This window comes from Geospiza fortis, unplaced genomic scaffold (assembly GCF_000277835.1).
Source record: "Geospiza fortis unplaced genomic scaffold, GeoFor_1.0 scaffold162, whole genome shotgun sequence".
In the NCBI taxonomy this organism is placed as follows: domain Eukaryota; kingdom Metazoa; phylum Chordata; class Aves; order Passeriformes; family Thraupidae; genus Geospiza; species Geospiza fortis.
Genome location: NW_005054316.1, coordinates 50,754 through 68,608, shown reverse-complemented (window position 1 = coordinate 68,608; position 17,855 = coordinate 50,754). Strand labels below are relative to the sequence as shown.

At 36.4% G+C, this 17,855-nt stretch overlaps 1 protein-coding gene across 1 annotated transcript in view; it reads right to left on the bottom strand.

The window, feature by feature from the left end:
• The window catches only part of LOC102033156 (WD repeat-containing protein 64), a 57,867-nt gene that overhangs the window by 39,113 nt on the left and 899 nt on the right, over positions 1 to 17,855 (bottom strand). Inside the window, 8 exon segments of the mRNA XM_031056286.1 lie at positions 4,289 to 4,368; positions 7,071 to 7,205; positions 7,729 to 7,943; positions 9,547 to 9,654; positions 11,863 to 11,892; positions 14,242 to 14,345; positions 14,890 to 14,989; positions 17,818 to 17,855. The exon segment at positions 17,818 to 17,855 is cut by the window's right edge and continues 33 nt beyond it. Of these exon segments, the coding sequence (XP_030912146.1) occupies positions 4,289 to 4,368; positions 7,071 to 7,205; positions 7,729 to 7,943; positions 9,547 to 9,654; positions 11,863 to 11,892; positions 14,242 to 14,345; positions 14,890 to 14,989; positions 17,818 to 17,855 (810 nt within the window).

Below are 17,855 nucleotides of genomic sequence, written 5' to 3'. Positions count from 1 at the left end.
AATAAATACTGTTTGCTTTTTATGTGAAATAGTGGATTCATTTTAGTTCGTTTTACTGATCTGGAGATAATGGTAGATATTATTATAGTTGATGTGCTCTCTGCTCTCTTTCTGGACTAATGCCAGATTGGCCCTAAGATTCACTGCTAACCTGGAACATTTCCTGGAACATTTGTTCTCTCCATGCTCCAAATATGCCTCCAGGATTCAGAATCCTGACACAGAAAGTCTGGGTACCAAGCACATTCAAGAAAAGCTTGAAGAAGATGATCTATTCAACAGCAATTTTAAAAGATTTTGTGAAATCAGTGATTTGAATCAAAACAGATTCAGTTGTGTATGGCCCTTTTCAGGATAAACAATTATAAAACCAGATGTTTAGGGTTTTTTTAGAATGGCCATTCTACAACCACAGCTCTAGTTAGCATCTAGTTAGATGTTATGGACTCAAATACTTTGAAAATGTGGTGCTTTGTCTGTCTCTCTTGCTGACACAGTTTTGCAATTTGTGTGGTATTACAAGCCTGCTGAGATGTCTGCCTTCCAGTGGCGTTGAAACCCACTTGAGAACAATAACATATTTGAATGGAGAAATACTAGGCGTAGCCTGGCATCCTCAAAAGACTGTAAAAAAATACATATCTCCTGGTTTCTTTCTAGGCTGCTATGCCCACACAGCAGAAAACTCCTTACCCTTTAAAAGAACTTGTCTTTCCTTCAAATATGTCTTATAAATTATCTTGCCTTATAATGTCTGCAGAACCTCTTCAGAACAGTCAGACATCTGGAGAACTAGTTCATCATAGTGACAATTGTCTCTGTTTTTTTTCTTTGTGCTTCCTTGTCTGTCTTTGTATGCTCTTCTTAAATTTGGATGGAATCACAGAAAAGAGTTGGCTACGCTTCTGAGAGCTAATGCTAGAGGAGTTCTGGTGATTTCTATCACTGGGATTCCTGGGAATTCCTGAAAATGTGCTTCACTTGTTCCAGGAATTCACAAAGGAAACTGAACAAGTGCAGAGTAGCTCCTTTTATCACTCATAATCTGCTACTGTTAGATTTAGAAATCACTAACAGTTTTTCCTCTGTTTCATTGCTCGCAGGAAAACAGCCAAACTTGAAGAACTAATAGGGTTAGAAGTTGATGAATCATTGAAAACTGATCATCTCCTGCTTTTATATGTATTCCTGATTTGATTTTAACTGCAGTCATTCCCTGAAGTGATGGTTAAGACATAGCTGGAATTGAAATTAATACAGAATAAGAAGAAAACCATGTAAACTTACCATTCAGTGTAATATTAATGCAAAATGCCACACAGGGAAGTTATTTTAAACATCTCTGGGCTCCATATTTTAGGCTGCTATCAGGCTTTTATCATTTTACTGATTGAAATCTAGCCTTAAGCATGAAAAGCAAACTCAGTACCAGGTTTGTTTTTATCTTATTCATTTTTATAAATTTCAAATATCTAGAAGACTAAATTAGGTTGTTCACAGTACTGACAAACTCATGAGCATGACCAAATACAAATAAATGATGGTTTAAATAGTACAATGATAATTCATCACAGTATGTAATATTCCATTTGTGCTATAAACACCTGCCTAAATAACACTAAGTAGGGCTTACTAAAATGTTGAGCAGATTTACCCCTGCTGAATACTTTAGAAGCTAGCCTGCAATCAAAGGCTGGATTTTTCTTTTATGTTAATTGCCAAATGAGACAAATAAACATAGGTTTTACAAATGTTTGAACAGGTCACCAAGAAATCTATATATTATGATTCCTGAATTATTTACCTGTTTTGATCTCTCCTTTTTAGGGTATATTACAGGTAAAACTGCAGGCTCTCTAATTAACAGGACTAGCTTATGTTCATTTAAAATAATTTAAATCTGTCATTAATTGGATCATCAACATGTGTTTCTCAATTAGTCAAGAGTGAGATGACTTTTAAGATATGGAGGCAAACATAGTGTGCTCCAGCCTGATGGTATACTGTGCCATTGGGAGCAGTGTATTCTACTAACAGAGCACAGAACTCTAAAGCTCAGCTTTTGAAGGCTTTAGTAGAGGGGTGTCTCAAGAGCTGTAGCATTATTCTAAATTCTGGGTGCAGCTTCACAATAGGTCCTGACTGATCTAACTTCAGCTTGAAATTGAAAGACATGACCCCACCCTGTCTCTGCCTTCGGATGGACACTCCCACTGTGCTCTGGGACTCTTAGCAATATAGCCCAGGAATAATTTCCTTTCATTTCAAGGGGAGCAGCAGGGCTAAGCTTTGGGAATGAGGGTGAGAGGCAGGAGGATGCCCTTCAATTACAAGATGAAGTATGGTGGGTGAACAAGCAAGACAGGATTCCAACTCAAGTACTTTCAGTACTTCTGCACAGTCAAAGGCAAAACAGATTACAATTCAATACTGAGAAAACTCATCTGCTTCTAAAATATCCTGATTAGGGATCTGTTTAGATGGGATAGGAGCTCCTGCATTCTAAGTCCATCCTCCAACCATCACAAACAAGTATGCAATCTAACCTTTTCAAAAATCCAAGCTTCATTTAAAACTGAGAATATTTTTCTGCAACTGTCACTATTCAGAAGACTCTTCCTGAATATCACTGCTCTAATTTTTGCTCTAATAGACATCAGTGGCATTCCTTGTTAATTGTCATTTTTCTAGGTTATAGAGAACATACTTTTTAAATCTCTGCACAATGGTGCAGTTAGAGCTTAGGTCAGTTGGTTAGAGCCTGCTCCTGTAAATACCAAGATTGTGAGTTCAATCACTTTATGGGCCATTCACTTAAGAGTTGGACCTGATGATTGTAATGGGTCCCTTTCCCCACCTTTTTTCCTATATTCTATATACTTTTCTATATTCAACTAATCTTTCTCAAATGTGGTTCATATCAGGAAGACAGAACCAGCACATGCACCGAGGGCACGTCATGCTGCATGATTGTCCTATTTCTTTTCTGTGCCACAAGTGTTAACTGCTGGTCACTGACAAAGTGGGCTGAGTGCATTAGGCAGACCTTTGGTCTGGCCTACCACAGCTATTATAATTTTCTTAGAAAGTTTATCCAGATTTTTCTCTTCTGTTATTTCTGGAAGAAGAATTTTCAGTGTGTAAAAGAAACCTTTTCTAGTTCCTGTGACATTCTTTCCTATTCAGACACTTTAACCTGGTTTTATTATTACAGCAAAATGCTCCTGTGGTACCTGTAGGAAATAGTGACTGCATTTTGTTGAATAGGACCTCTCTATGTCATCAATAAATTTCTTCAGACTACTATTTTTTTGTGTAAACAGTATCTCCTCCAAGGCTAAACTTCAAAATTTTCACTAATAACTCCTCTACAGCTTTTCCTTTAAATCTTGTGTCTAGAAAATCAATACAACTGCCTGATATTTATTTTGATATCTTTCAGTTTTCCTCTTGGTAAACTCTTACAATTCAACATGAATTGCATTATGTCCCATATACTGCCATGTATATTATCAAGGCTGGACAGCAGAGTCTTGGCCATTTTCTAGTTTTTCTTATAGGTAGATGTAAGAATTATTATGTTTGCTCTTGCAATTTTTAACAAAGTTTTAAGCAATAAAGATTTGAAGAAAAGCAGCACCAATGTCACTCGAGGGCACCACCCTATCAGACAGACTTTATAAACAAGGCTGCTGCCATACTGCAGCATTTCTGCAGCATCAAACATGACCACGGCAGTAGACAGGCCCATAACATTATTGGCTAATAAGGAAGAAGTGGATGTAAGAGTGCCATTTCTGCAGTCTGCTTTAGGAGAAAGAACCAACAGTAACACTTTTGGGAAACATGACCAGAGAGAGCAATGGAAAGTATTAAGACGGGCCAATGTGACTGCTTAAGATATGAATAGAAGGTGGAAGAGTAATAGGGTGGGAGCTCTGCCAATACTGCAAGGAATAATGTGCATAACCTGGTCGGAGCCACGGTGACTTGGAAACATACCTTAGAGTAGTTGAACATACTGTTTCTTCTGGTTTATTATATAAATGATACTTTAATCAAACCCAGATGAAGCCCTTGACAGATTCCTGTCAGGAAGCATATCTCCTCAGACAAGGGCTGGGAGAAATTAAAAGCAAGGCCTCTGTTTCCTCTAATTGTAGGCAGAAGCCATTGTTGAAATTCTTAAGATGCTTAACTCAGCTTTATTTGGTCTTATTTAACGCAAATAAAAAAATTCACATTTTTCTTTCCAAGAACAATTTCTTGGAAAAAACCCAATACCTACCTCCGGTGACAATGACTTTTGCCTTTCCACAGTATGTGAAGGCATTTACTCCTTTCGGGACAGAAAATTCCTTTACAGGTCTGCAATCATTAATAAAACAATCATGTAAGAAATATTTGGAAAATACAGTCTACAGTCATTCTGCCTTATTTTTCTGTAGTATACAAAATAGCTGTTTGCAATGTATGCAATCTCATGTTAAAAGCAAATTGATTTACAACAGAGACTTAGACTGATACTGGCATCAACAAAACAGGAAGAGTGCACTTGCCATTAAAGAAATAAATATTCAATCTGCACACCTGAATTTTTTAACAGGCAAACTCCTGCTAAACAGACTGCTAAAATGGTAGCTGTTGCCAAAGTAAGCTGCACACAAGCTTGTGTGCTTAAAGCAGTTTATCACTGAGGAAAACTACCAAAGAAACTGTGTTTACTTGTTCCAGACATGGAGGTCTACTGTGATCTCAATGTTACATTAAGTAAGTGCAGTTACTTTTCTGCTGCTTCTCTTCAATGTACGGTACAATGAATAATGCTTATATGATCTATTTTGTGTTGTGTGTCAGCATGAAGAGATCACAAGTATATGAAGCTCAACAGTTATTCTACTACATTCACTGCTAAATCATGGGAATTCAAACAGACAACACAGACTGATATTGACTCAGTGTCCCTTCTAAACTCATGCTTTGAGCAACTTCTGCTTGCCTCTCCAAGTTTCATTCATTGCTACAAATGAGAGAATATTTTATGGATTTTGGGTGTAGCTATAGCAGGGTTAACACCTGCCATTCCCAGGAAACAATGACTGCCACTGTAAATAGGCTGTACAGAACTAAATAAGAATACTTTTAATTTTTTCCTTTGAAATTCAGACAAGTATTAGTTCATCTATTCTGGGCTAAAGCAGCCATCAGTATTGAAAACCATAAATGGGGGTGGCAGAAAATCTGACATAAGACTCTGGAAACTTCAAGGAATTAATGAAAGAGCTTGTTATTTCTAGGCAAGTGTAAATAAAACGCTGTTTGCTTCCTATTATTTAGAGTGAGAAAATATTTCTTTCCAGAACTCTAACAGAGAAGTCTTAATTCTCTTGACAGGACAAAATAACAATTAATTGATTTAAATGTATACTAACAGATTTCCTAAGAATTTTTCACCTTTTATACTTCTATATAACTGTCCATTAGCTTTTTAATGGACAGTCTTGATACTATTCCAAGATCAATGGGAATAAGGGATTCTGGCACTGGTGAAGTCCTGCTCAAGCCACGGCCTTGCAATAGAAGCACCTTGTGCTTCTATTATTCTATTCCATCCATATCTCTCTTTTTTAGATACTTTACAAGAAGATATTGTAGCTGTTCATCAGCCATTATTGACAACAAACTTAAGTCCTATAAGAGAGAAGATGCATCCTTCTTGGAGTACAAAAACAATTCCTTGCTACAAAGTTAATTGGGGAAATTTCTTTTGTTAGAACCAGTAAATCATATTTCTAAACTATGTCATTTGATCTATAGATATTTTTAGGACTATTAATTTCATTTTAACAGCTGTGTAATTTTTCAGTTGTCTAAATATAATTTCATCTATCTACTGTGAGAAACTGCTTAGAGATATGTATTTATTGCATATGTATTTATTGCATTTTCAGATGCAACTATAGCCAGTGTGAAATGAAAAAGAACTGCCAATATAGTTGCAGTTTATGTTCTGAATTGAAGTATATGATGGTAGCATCTACTCTTTTGACTAGACTTTTCGCTCTGCAGTCTTCTTTCTCTCTAACTAATTATATTTTTCCAAAGCTCCCAACAAAAGCAAGCAGGATTTCTCAGCTTTTCAACTGACACAGTATGTGACCTTGGACAATCTAAAAGTGTTTCATAGTTAACTTTCCCCATCCTCAACAGACATGCAATACTCATAAAACCCAAAGTTACTGTATTCATTCAAGAATAAAAACAAGAATATTTATGGCATGTGTTATGCAAGAAATAAACCAGATTATAATAACTGTGGCTACTAGCCTTAAAAAATCTATTAATCTCTCTGGATGTACCTCACAGAGGAATTGAGAAGCTGATCTAATATTTACAATATTTTGAAGCATTTGAATGAAAAGTTCTATTTATATATTATTTATAGGTCTTTCTTACAACAAATTGAATTTGTATTATTTAGTTGTTCTATGAAATTCTCTGAACTCACAGACTAATTAGGCTTGGAATCAGTTAAATCAGCTAATAGCATTGATGAGCCATATGAATTAGGACTTGGTACAAATAAGGAGGCCATAACCTCTTTCTGCTGCATGGTAGAACCACTTCACAGCCCTTAGAATAAATTGTGCTCTTGGTTTAATCTTGTATAACTCAAACTTGTGAAAATAAAACTGTAAATGAAATTTAGTAGGGTTTATTTTTGATTTGGTATAAATTTTAAATGAATGGATATATGATATATGTGCAAGAAACCAATCATTTTTCCAACTAAAATTTGCTTGCTGAGGAGAAATTGGAGGAGACAACACTGTCAACATAACATATTTTAAGGGTTCTGAGTCCTGATCATATATGAACAGTCCTCTCCTACATCAAAAGCTAGCACACAAAAATATCCAAGCATTTAAACAACTGTATTTTTGCTTTTATTAGCAATGCTAATAGAAAAGGCAGATTCAATATAACAAGATGACATCTCATGAGGCACTGATCTCCAGCAGTTATAAAGCAGAAGATCTATTGTTTTCTACAGGATGTCAGATACTTACAAGTGGTCCTCTAGTCGCTTTATGTCATCTAAAACAAATGAATTAATACTGTCTGTGGAGCAGGATCCAAAACGTTTTAGGGTAGGAAAATACTTAACCTTCCCAACCCAGTCATCGTGCAGCTTGCGTTTAGGCCTAGGGATATAAATGGAGAAGCCATTAGGCTGCAATAGCAACTACTGTGATGTGCCTGTAGGTGGACAGGGGTTTTGCCAGTGAGATCATACACACAACCAGTGCTAACAGCTAATATCCAGGGCAGACACAGAACCACTCTTCCAACTCAAATGCAAGCAGGGAGATGGTCGGGGTTGAACCATGCTCTTTTCTAGTCACAATAATGCTTCCATCTCATGGGGCACAAAAAAGCTGTTCCTTTGTCAAACAGGATAACAGCAATTGTGAATTCTGCCCTTGAATTGTATTCTGCATCCTCTCAGCTGTAAGATCTCTTGTAAAATCTTCTACTGAAAATGATGGCACTTCTTTCAGTCAACAAGAAGCAAATCATACTTACTGCAGTTTGAAAAATTATTTTCTTTAGTTAGATGGACTTAATTTAGAAACAGAAGCTAATCCTCCACTTAGGGCAAACAAAATCCAAATTAAAAATGAAACATAATGCAATACTAATAACATTTTATCATAAGCAACTTACATGTCAAAAGATTCAGCATCCATGACTTTAAATTGTGATACTTTTCCAGCTTTAGATTGTTTCATTATGAAGTCATCACTGGTGATAGTAAGCAGATAAACATAACCCTTATCATCTCCCATTAAGATGGTATCCCTAGCCAGGTTATCTGCCATAGTCACCGTAGAAACACAGAGCAGGCAGTTTTTCATTGGTTTGATGACAAAGCCATTACCCTGTGGAATGTGGTAGAGAGTTTATTAGACATTGCATAAGGGTCCTTAAATTGAATCTATCATGCTTATCTAGCTACATCAGCATTCAAATCTTGACTTTGTTTTTTCTTTAGGCGGCCCCTGTGCTGTTTCCTGGTATCAGAAACTCATGGAAGGCCATCACAAAGAGGAGTTAAAAGCAAATCCTAGAGATTTAAGCAAGATTTTGTTTCATAGCTAGCTTTTTGTATTTCAGTGAAAAAGTATTAATTACAAATTCTAGGAAGGACCTCTGCATACTGCGTGGGATGGTTTATTTGCTAAGACCGTATATTGTTTCCTGCTCAAAACGAAGATGATCTCTACAAGAAAATTGGAAATAACCAAATTAAAGAATAATTCAAACCACAAATTATAGCAGTAATACACAGGAAGAATCTATATCAGAGTCCTAATTAATAATACAGCCTGGGAGTGTCAAGTGTACTAATATGGGTAGGTGATTCAATTTTTGAAGCACAGAAATAGTGTGAATGAATACAGTTGCAAGACACTGTGGTATTTTGCTAGAAGGCCCAGGAATGGGATTCAGGGTCACCTGCATTACATTGTTTATTGATTCTACTGCCCAACTCCATCTGTTATTTGGTTAAATCATCCTTGCCAACCTAAACTAGAACTGTTTGCATGCCATAGGAATTAACTGCATCAATGCTGTCTGTGTAGCACAGAAACACTGGAGATGTAATAGAGATAGGACTGTCCACATATTATTTGTGTGGTCTTGAAAGAGAGCTGCACCTGTTCATCAACAGGATACCTGCAGCCCTCACTGCGGGTAATGAGGGAACTTGGAGAATAATAGGTGGAGAATAAATATTTGAGCCCTCCTCCAAGAAGTCCAATTGGATTGACAAAAAGACTTAAATTGACCTCTCTGAGCTTGGGAAGCAACCTTTTAATATTGGAAAAAAATCCTAAAAAAAACATATCCAAAAAATAATTACTTTGCTTCTCCTCATCATCTCAGCTAACTTAGAATTTCCAAGAGAAGTTCCAGGAACAGGAAGAAAAAGCTAAGATATGTGTCAGCAAAAATGCATAAGAGATTAAAGAGAACTTTAACAATTTGGACATACATTATTAACATCGAAATGTTTTTTTATCTTAGAAAGTCCTGAACAAAACACAGGTGATGAAGAAATATTTCCTTTAAATCAGGAAGTTACCTCAAAAGAATCTTTGTTATATTCCTTGTAAAACATGTTCCTTGAGTCTTAATAGATTCTGAGATATATATATGCCCATGCACACATTTTAGGTACACAGGTGCACATATATGCACTAGATACACATGGAAAATAAATTCTTCGGGGGTTTGTTTGCACCATAGTGTAAAATTTTTCTTTTTCTACCAAGCTTTTAATATACTTTAATAATCCCATTTGGCATGTAGAGAGTATCCCTCCTTTAGTGTGAATTCCACTGTTTCACTGAGTTCCTATAACAACAAAAGTGAAAAGTCTTCATCCTGTTAGACCAAAGGGATGTGAATGTATATCAGAAGCAAAGACTGATCAACTTTCAGGTTTCATTCTGGCATTTGTCTGATCCAACATAATACCTCTCTCTCTTTTGATTTATAGTCCCAGAGAATGATTGTGCTTTCAGTTACAGCCACGACGTATTTCAGATTAGGCAGGAAATCACATCCAGTGATCCAAGCAGTATCCTGAAGAAAATAAAAAGAGTAGCTAAAAAAGGATTTTCTCTGTAAATTTATCAACTTTTCTATCACGTAAGTACATATTTTAAACCATTTCCACATAACTCACATATATTCTGCACTAGCACATGTAGGTCTAGTTCCACTGAGAGCTCTACTCCAGGAATAGTTCATACATGAAGTTACAGAGGCACCAGGCTCAACCTCTGCTATCAATGACTCACCTGAGAGGCACAAATGTTGCACAGGAGAGGATACAATAAACATATAGTGTTAGTTGAACTGGAATAACACTCTGAAAAAGCACTCTGAGCAGAGAAAGCTTAAGCTAAAACATCATAGTAAAGCAGATTAAGCTTTTACCTGGATACAGTTTGGTTTGAAACAAAAGAAATTTAAAGGCGGTCCAAAATTTCAGCTATAAAGACAAAACTGAAAAAAATGCTTACGAAAATAAGTAACTTTATGTAATAATTTTAATCCTCCCAATGGGTAGGTCAACTATTTACAAATATATACATCTGCTCATATTAAGCCATTGTTCAAGTATACCTCCTATCATACAGGTATTAATGTAAAACAATTTCTCTTGCAAAGTATAGATCAGAGTCCTGATGCTTCTACTTTTATTTCCATTGTTGTACACAATATTGATTTTGCTCGTAGTGTAAAGGGTCCAAAATCCTGACAGAGGATATCAACGCTCTGTTGCAGGAGAAAGCTTTTTTCCTTCCTAATGATCTGTGGGCAGGTGGTAATACATTTACAAGGATTTTTTGTGCTCTTTACTACAATAAACATGTGGAAAATGTCAGTCCTGCAGAGGCCTTGTGGATTGTTTGGTAATTCTTATGGAAGAGGTTGTTAACTGTGGCTTTTTGAGGTCCTTATAATAGTGTCAGATAACAATGACTAAATGGCTTGAAAAAGATGATTTTACGTTTGTAGTCACTAATTTGTCACTAATTTTACATTTGTTACTAATTTGTTGTGATGATGCAGTCAAAGTAACAGGTTTCAGCTTCAGAGGAAAGGTTATAAGAATTTCTCTTGTTAGTGCTGCTATACTTGACAGACAAACTAGGCTGCTGTACCAGAAAAACCCTTTCATTATTTTCTTATCCATCCTGTCACTCAAGGGCTCTTATCTTTCCTCCTTTCTTTCACACATTTTATGGCAAAGATGTCCTTCAATGGTCCTAATATTGCCACAGCTGCCAAATATTGTCCCCCTCACATTCATTGAGGAACCATTTTAAGACAAGTGCTTAGTGTTCAAAAAGGAAAGGGACCCTGCAGCCCACTGCAGCATCAGGCTAGCACTCCAGCTTCTTCCATCTTCTTTCCCTTGACATCTCTGGGGGAGATCCTACCTTTGCATATTTGAACTGGGGAAAGTGGCTCCTACAAGCAAAGTAGGAATGACTAAAATTCACTCCTGTAGCACTTCTGTAGGAGAAGCTTAATTCTAGTAGAAGTTTCCAAAAGTCAATTGGTCTCAAGAATATTTCTCACAATTACCCATCTGCACTGATTCCACAGGTCAGATTAGCCAGTACAATAAATTAAACATAGCTGAGGCCCAGAGCTGTTTTCTGAGTTGGAGTAGTAGGGCCTCTGTTGTGGAGTACTTCTATTGTATTTTAGAACTCCCACAATGCCTCCTGGCACAAGATACCCCATTGACTTTTAGGACAAGGGGTCACATCACTTTGCTAAGACTGATGTCTCTTGTCTACAGATCATCTGAAAGAAGCTCATTACCAAAAATCTGCAGTGATGCTCCCAGGGTACACACAAGGTTTTAATGCTTACACTGTGCAGCCAATCATCCACCCAGCAAAATGTAGAACTGTTTTTCATTAATAAACTTAAAATTTTACTTATTTAAATTTTACAGTGACAATTGAAGTTTTGGATTTTAGAAGAAAAAGTTCTGGCAAGAAAATGAGTAAAGGAAAATATCGCAGAAAAAGAAGCATTCACCTGAGGTTTCATTTATCAGAGGAAAGAAATCAAGTTACTCAATTGTTTCAACAACTGAAAGGAATAAATTGAAACTATTTGACCTACAGCATCCTATGAAAAATTACGCAGAAGTCTCAAAATTAGAATTGACATTAGAATAATGCTCAGTTTCTACTTATTTCAATTTAGTACATGCTGATTTTTACTTAAAATTATTTAACAGGAAGGAGACAAAAAAGAACTTACTTCAATATTGATGGTTGTCAGAACCTTCATCTGAAAAATCAAGAAAGATATGGTCACAATAACAAAGTAGTTCTTAATTTAAAAGTCTAAACAGAGTAATCTCTTCTCTCCACAGGCAGATCAGAACAATAATTGCTAACTGAAAGAGCAGGTAGTTAAGATCCGAGAAAGATGCTTAACCTGCCTGCTGTCTGTTGTTCTTTATATTGTGAGGAACTTAAAACTTTGTGAGAAATAGGGTTTATCATACAGTAACTCAAGCTAACACTGGCCCAATGCCATGTCAACTAGTGCCAGCAAAATGCCTGGCAGAGGCAGCACTTCAGGCTGCAAACAGGAATAACCACATTGGTATGGCACCTTTCACCAAAGGTAACTACTAGAAGACAGAGTAACACGTGGCTGAAAACCTGAAGTGTTTAAAGTGTCACCATCGTCCAGCAGAGACGGGGTTATCTTCTATGTCCTTTAACAAAACTACTAAGCTTTCAAAAGCAGTTTCAACCTTTTCCCTCCTGAAACACCCACAGATGATTTTTCAGCTCCTCCTGCCCCTGCCCCTGATCAGTAATTATTCAACAGCACCTCATATCCATCCCAGCAATTCCACATTTCATAAACCAAGAAGCTAGGATCAAAGTCTTTCTTCCCATGGAAGTGAGATTCTAGGTGTCATCATGGACAGCCTTTGAACAGAGTTTAAGAGTATTGTTAACCAAGAGATGGATATCCATGCACTGCATCAGACTTGGCTTTATCTACAGAAAGTATGTCCTTAAGGCTGCCTACTCCTACAGGTCTCATGTGCTGGTCAAGGCAGTATCTGTCTGAGAACCTGAGCAATGTGTGTCTCATGTTCTGGAGTAACCTGGAAGCAGTTGATGGTATAAAGCTGTATACAGGTGTTGAGTCATATCAGGCCCACATTCCTTGCAGAAAGCAATGCTTAGCCCTCAAACAGAATCATGGAATCATAGAATAATTAAGGCTGGAAAAGATCTTTAAGATGATCAAGTTCAACTGTAAAACTAACACTGCCAAGTCTACCACTAGATCATGTCCCCAACAGCCACTTCTATACATCTTTTGAATACCTCCAGGGCTGGTGACTCAACCACTCCCCTAGGCACTTCCAATGGTTGACAACTCTTTGGATAATAGAAATGATTCCTAATATCCAATCCAATCCTCTCCTGGCACATCATGGGGCTTTCGTAATGCCTTAGTCATTTTCAGAACACAGATTTCTAAATGGGAGTTGAGGTCCCCCAGTGTTAAGCAGCTGGGTGTAAAATAACTTACATTGCAGTCACTGATGTCAGATAACATCAGTCCAGCCTATGAGGAGGCAACAATTCAACTTGAAAATAGCAGGGGCAGGTAGGGGGTAGGGAGGAGAGATGTTTTTAATCTTACACTTTGGGAAATTATTTTTCATAAGAGGGATAATGTTCTGGAGGACAGACTTTCAAATAAATTATTTCAGCATTTACCAAAACTGCAGTACTGCTTTGTTATTTAACCATCCACAGGAGTCCTTTCTTGGTTTAAATGCTCCTGTCATAGGCATTATGCACCAATTAACTAAAACCCCTAGAAAGCATTCATGCTGCTTTAAAGTTTTACTGCATTGCCTGAAATAAATTTTAAGAAACTGGTTGCACTAAAATTGTACAAATGTAAAGCACCAATGAGCATAGATGTGCGATAGCCTGGGTTTCTGTATGACACATTCTATCTCATAGCCTCTACAGGCGCATACCACTAAATAGTAATATAATCATGTGGGAAATTAATGTACAAACTTTAGTTTAACAGCATCTTAAACCTAAATTTCTACTTATAATGGTACAGATATCCTTACATTTTACTGATGAGGGAACTAACGGTGAGCCAGTGTCATGCAGACTGTTGTGAAACTCATGACTTTCAAGCTTCTAGAGGTTGCTGTATTGAATAAATCTTATTTGCAAACAACTGTCTCTGTCCATTCTAAATATTTTCAGTAGCTGTAGAAAACAGTTAGTTCTCTGATTTCCACTCTATATCTAAAAGTTAATTCCACTAGCATTTTTTTTTATTTAGGGAAACCTTTTCTAAACAGAAATGCAGATTATTTTCTATTAAATGAATTTCTATGAAGAATGTCTATTATTAGACATCTCTACCTTCCACCAACTTGTGTGGACTGTCTAGTAGGTTTATAATTGAAAAGAACAATGTATATTTCCTGCTGTACTTAAAAATATAGAAAAATTTAACTTTGATAAGAAAGATATGTAGGTTTTTTAATGGGAAAATTTGAATGCTAGATCACAGTCCACTCAGTTCTCCTATGTACTGCTAATGGAATAATAAAAGAGTTTGATTTAGAATTACCTTTTTGTTAAACACAGTTATCAATCCTTTCTGAGAGGCTGTTACTGTGAGATGCAGAAGGGGTACCTTTACTATACCCTTGATCACATCTTTTCTCTTGACAACTGTCAATGACAAAACATTACTCTTCATCTTACAGAAACTGAACACATAAACAAACAGAACAATATTATTAAGGAAAACATAAACAAATAGAACTATATTAGTAAGAACAGTTTCTCTTCCTGAAATGCATTTTGGCGCCATACGCAAGGCAGTGATGCAAGATATCATAAATTATCCCATACTTGGTTAATTAATCATGTTGCATTTTAAATATCATTAATGTAATAATTCTGGATGTGCCACATCTTCCTCCATATTTTCAAAAAATACAGAAAGACAATGTGTAATTGCATAAATAAACAGTCTGGTTCAGAAAAAGTCATAATTTCAAAATAATTTAGGAATATGGAGAACTGGGAAATGCAGTAGTGGAGTGTTCAATGTTTAGCAAAAACGCATGAATTCTGGAACACGGAAGAAGAAGAGGAAGAAGCATGAATGGGCAAAGACAGACGTGTGATCTTATTACCCTACTTTCAAGAAAGTGAGCAGCCCACCGCATTAGAAAAAATATAGTTTTTGATATAAGATGAAGTATGTCACCTGAATGAGTAATCTGCTGTTTTTCAGATACAAGCAAAATCATGCTTTCTTTCGATGGGGAAGGCATGCCAACGCTTTCTCTGCTAAAACAGCCAAAAATCTAAACAAAATAAAATAGAACTAAACAAGTAATTTATTGTAAAACTACTTCTTGAAGATACGTGTATAAAGTCAAATAGTTATCTCACACTTTATAATTGAATATTCTTTGAGTAAGTACCTTAGTATTACTTCCTTTAACCATTAGCTGTCAGTATGACTTCAGACTGCTGAGATCTGATACTCAGGCACAATCTTTCTTCAACGTTTGTAAAGAAGTCAGCTTACACAGGGCTTCTAGGAATACAGCCCATCCATTTTTTAAAGTTGTTAGTACAGTTCTACTTTGCAAATAACCATATTCAATTTCCATTTTCCTGGTCTACCTACCTCAACTAGGGAAAAAAAACCCTCAAACCAAAACTAGCAAAAGGCAGACAAAACAGACAACTCCATGTTTATAAACAAAGTCATTCAATGCAGCATAGTGGTTTAGCCAACACAGAAGAACTTTTCCATAAAGATATGTAGATTCCCATTTGCTTGAAAAGAAATGTAATATAAAGACAATTTAAAAAAAAATTCCTCTTTTGGCCGTCTCCCTAAGCCTGACAAGGTTCCACTTGAACATGATGAAGATCTCTGCACAGGATAGTCATGTAAGCAGATTATTTCTACTCCAGGGTGTGAATTTTTCAGTTGAAATTCCCTACAAATCTCATGCTCTGTACCCAAAAGCAGTTTAGTAATTTCTTTAGTAAATTAGTCCCACTTAGCTGTACAGATTTTTTAAACTCCTTTCTCAAATTATGGACATTACATATACTTTGATTCCTGAGTTCTAAAAGCAATGTCCTTTTGGATGGGAGACAAAATGCTGTATTTTATTCTAGTTCAGTATTTTCCATTTTATACAATAGAACTCCCATTTTGATTCTTTGAGAGATTCAGATGTACATATTTCAAAAAAAATACTCTCACATAGCATTACTCTTCATCTTTCACTTCAGCGCTCCCTCCTTTCCATACACATAATTATTAGCTATCATACATCCATGTTTTTCAAGAAAGTTTATAGGCAAGCCATATTAAAAGACTGTCATCAGTCAGCTCACACTTGGTAAAATTTGAGAAATGCCCATAGAAAGGGTCCTAGGGAATTTTATTCCAAGGAAATCATGCACAGATTTCAAAAGGAAACTAAAGAGGCTTCACCTCTTTTACTACATCCCATACTGTGCTTGCTTGTGTAATTATGTAGCCAAATTATTTATGTAATTATGTAATTTGGTAACTAGTCTGACTGCATTAAAAACTCAGTAAGGTTTTGGAGTAAATGATCCACACTCCAGCAAACATACAGAGCTTCCCTTATTTCTCTTATAAACTAAGGAGCCTGAACATAATTTGCTACTCTTCTGCTACCCTAAACAAAGGACAGTCAGTCCTTCAGACTGTCAGCTATTTTCCAGATTTGCCCCAAGCCCTCCTTGAAGGAAATCTTTAATGGCTAACATGAGCAAAATCCATGATTAATGTGACACTGTAAGTAAAAACAATGGTTAAGAAGGGTAGTAACCAGAAATGTTCCCACACAGAACCTTATTAAATAGAAATGGCTGAACATACCGTTTTTAGGATGATACTAGGAAATCACTTAATAGCAATGGTTGATAACATGTAAGGAACAGACGATTGGGTATCTTCAAGGTTCCAATATTAGCACATTGTTCCAGAGTAACATAAAATGTAAATATGCTGACGAATTCATAGTTCATGTCACTTGCTAATACCCTGCTGGACTTTAGGTCCAGCAAGGTTTTGCCACATATACCATGCCTCCTATGCTATTGTAGGAAAGTCACTGTGTGCTGGGAGTTACGTCCCTTCTGCACAATTCTGTCTTCGGGTAAGAAACAACCAAAAAAAGTCTTGTAGCAATATATGATGATGGGTGCTCTTGATAAGGATTGGCTCTAACAATCTAGGAATCAGTAGTTTTAAAGAACAGTTACCTGAAACACTATCCATGGTAAGTACCTTAATAAAAGACACATTTCTAGAGCAAGTGTTCATTTCTCAAAACATGTGCAAATAAAAAAGAGCACCATGTTTAAAAAATCCTGACAAAGTACTTTTTCACAAAATGTGAAAACCTGGGTGCTATGGAGATAATCTTCTCAGGTGGATTCAGAAATAACTTACAAATGGATAGATTAAAAATCCAGGAAGGGAGTGCACACAGAGTGCATTTGCAACTCTGGCAGAGGAAATCCTTAATATATGTGCAGACAGATGCAAAGAGGGTAAATTTGATCTACTGTTTCACAGTTACCTCATTCTTACATGCTTTTTACAAAGGTTTGCTATTTACCAATATTAGAGACTGAAAATTGATTACAAACATCTCATTCATCTACAGGACTAAATAATATATGCATAATTCTCTGGTTCAAAAATTCTACTAAAATGCTGCTCTACCTTTAAGGCTTCATATTCAAAGTAAGGGTCAGATTTATGCTGTGAACAGGGGAAGAGAAAGGCAAGGAAGCAGAGGTAAGAGAAAAGAGAGGAAAGGAGAAAAAGAGGAAGCATTGCTGAAGGTTTACCTAAAGATAGACTTATCCTCAGAGCACAAATGGCATACTGTCATCATAAGAGATTTTGCGTTTTTTCAAGAAGCCTGAGAACGATACACATTACTGATGTAATTCTGAAGACTGAACACACCCAGGCTTCAGGCAGCTAGGATAAATAACAAGAGAGCGCCTCATTCTGCCTTGGAGCTCATGAACAACAGACTGGTGAACAAGATATACAGTCAAATACTGCCACCATTTAAAATTCTAATTAGTTTTTCATATTTAAGAAAACTTTAGAAATCCTTACCTCAAGCCATTCTGGCCTTTCATCAGGGTTGCTGATAA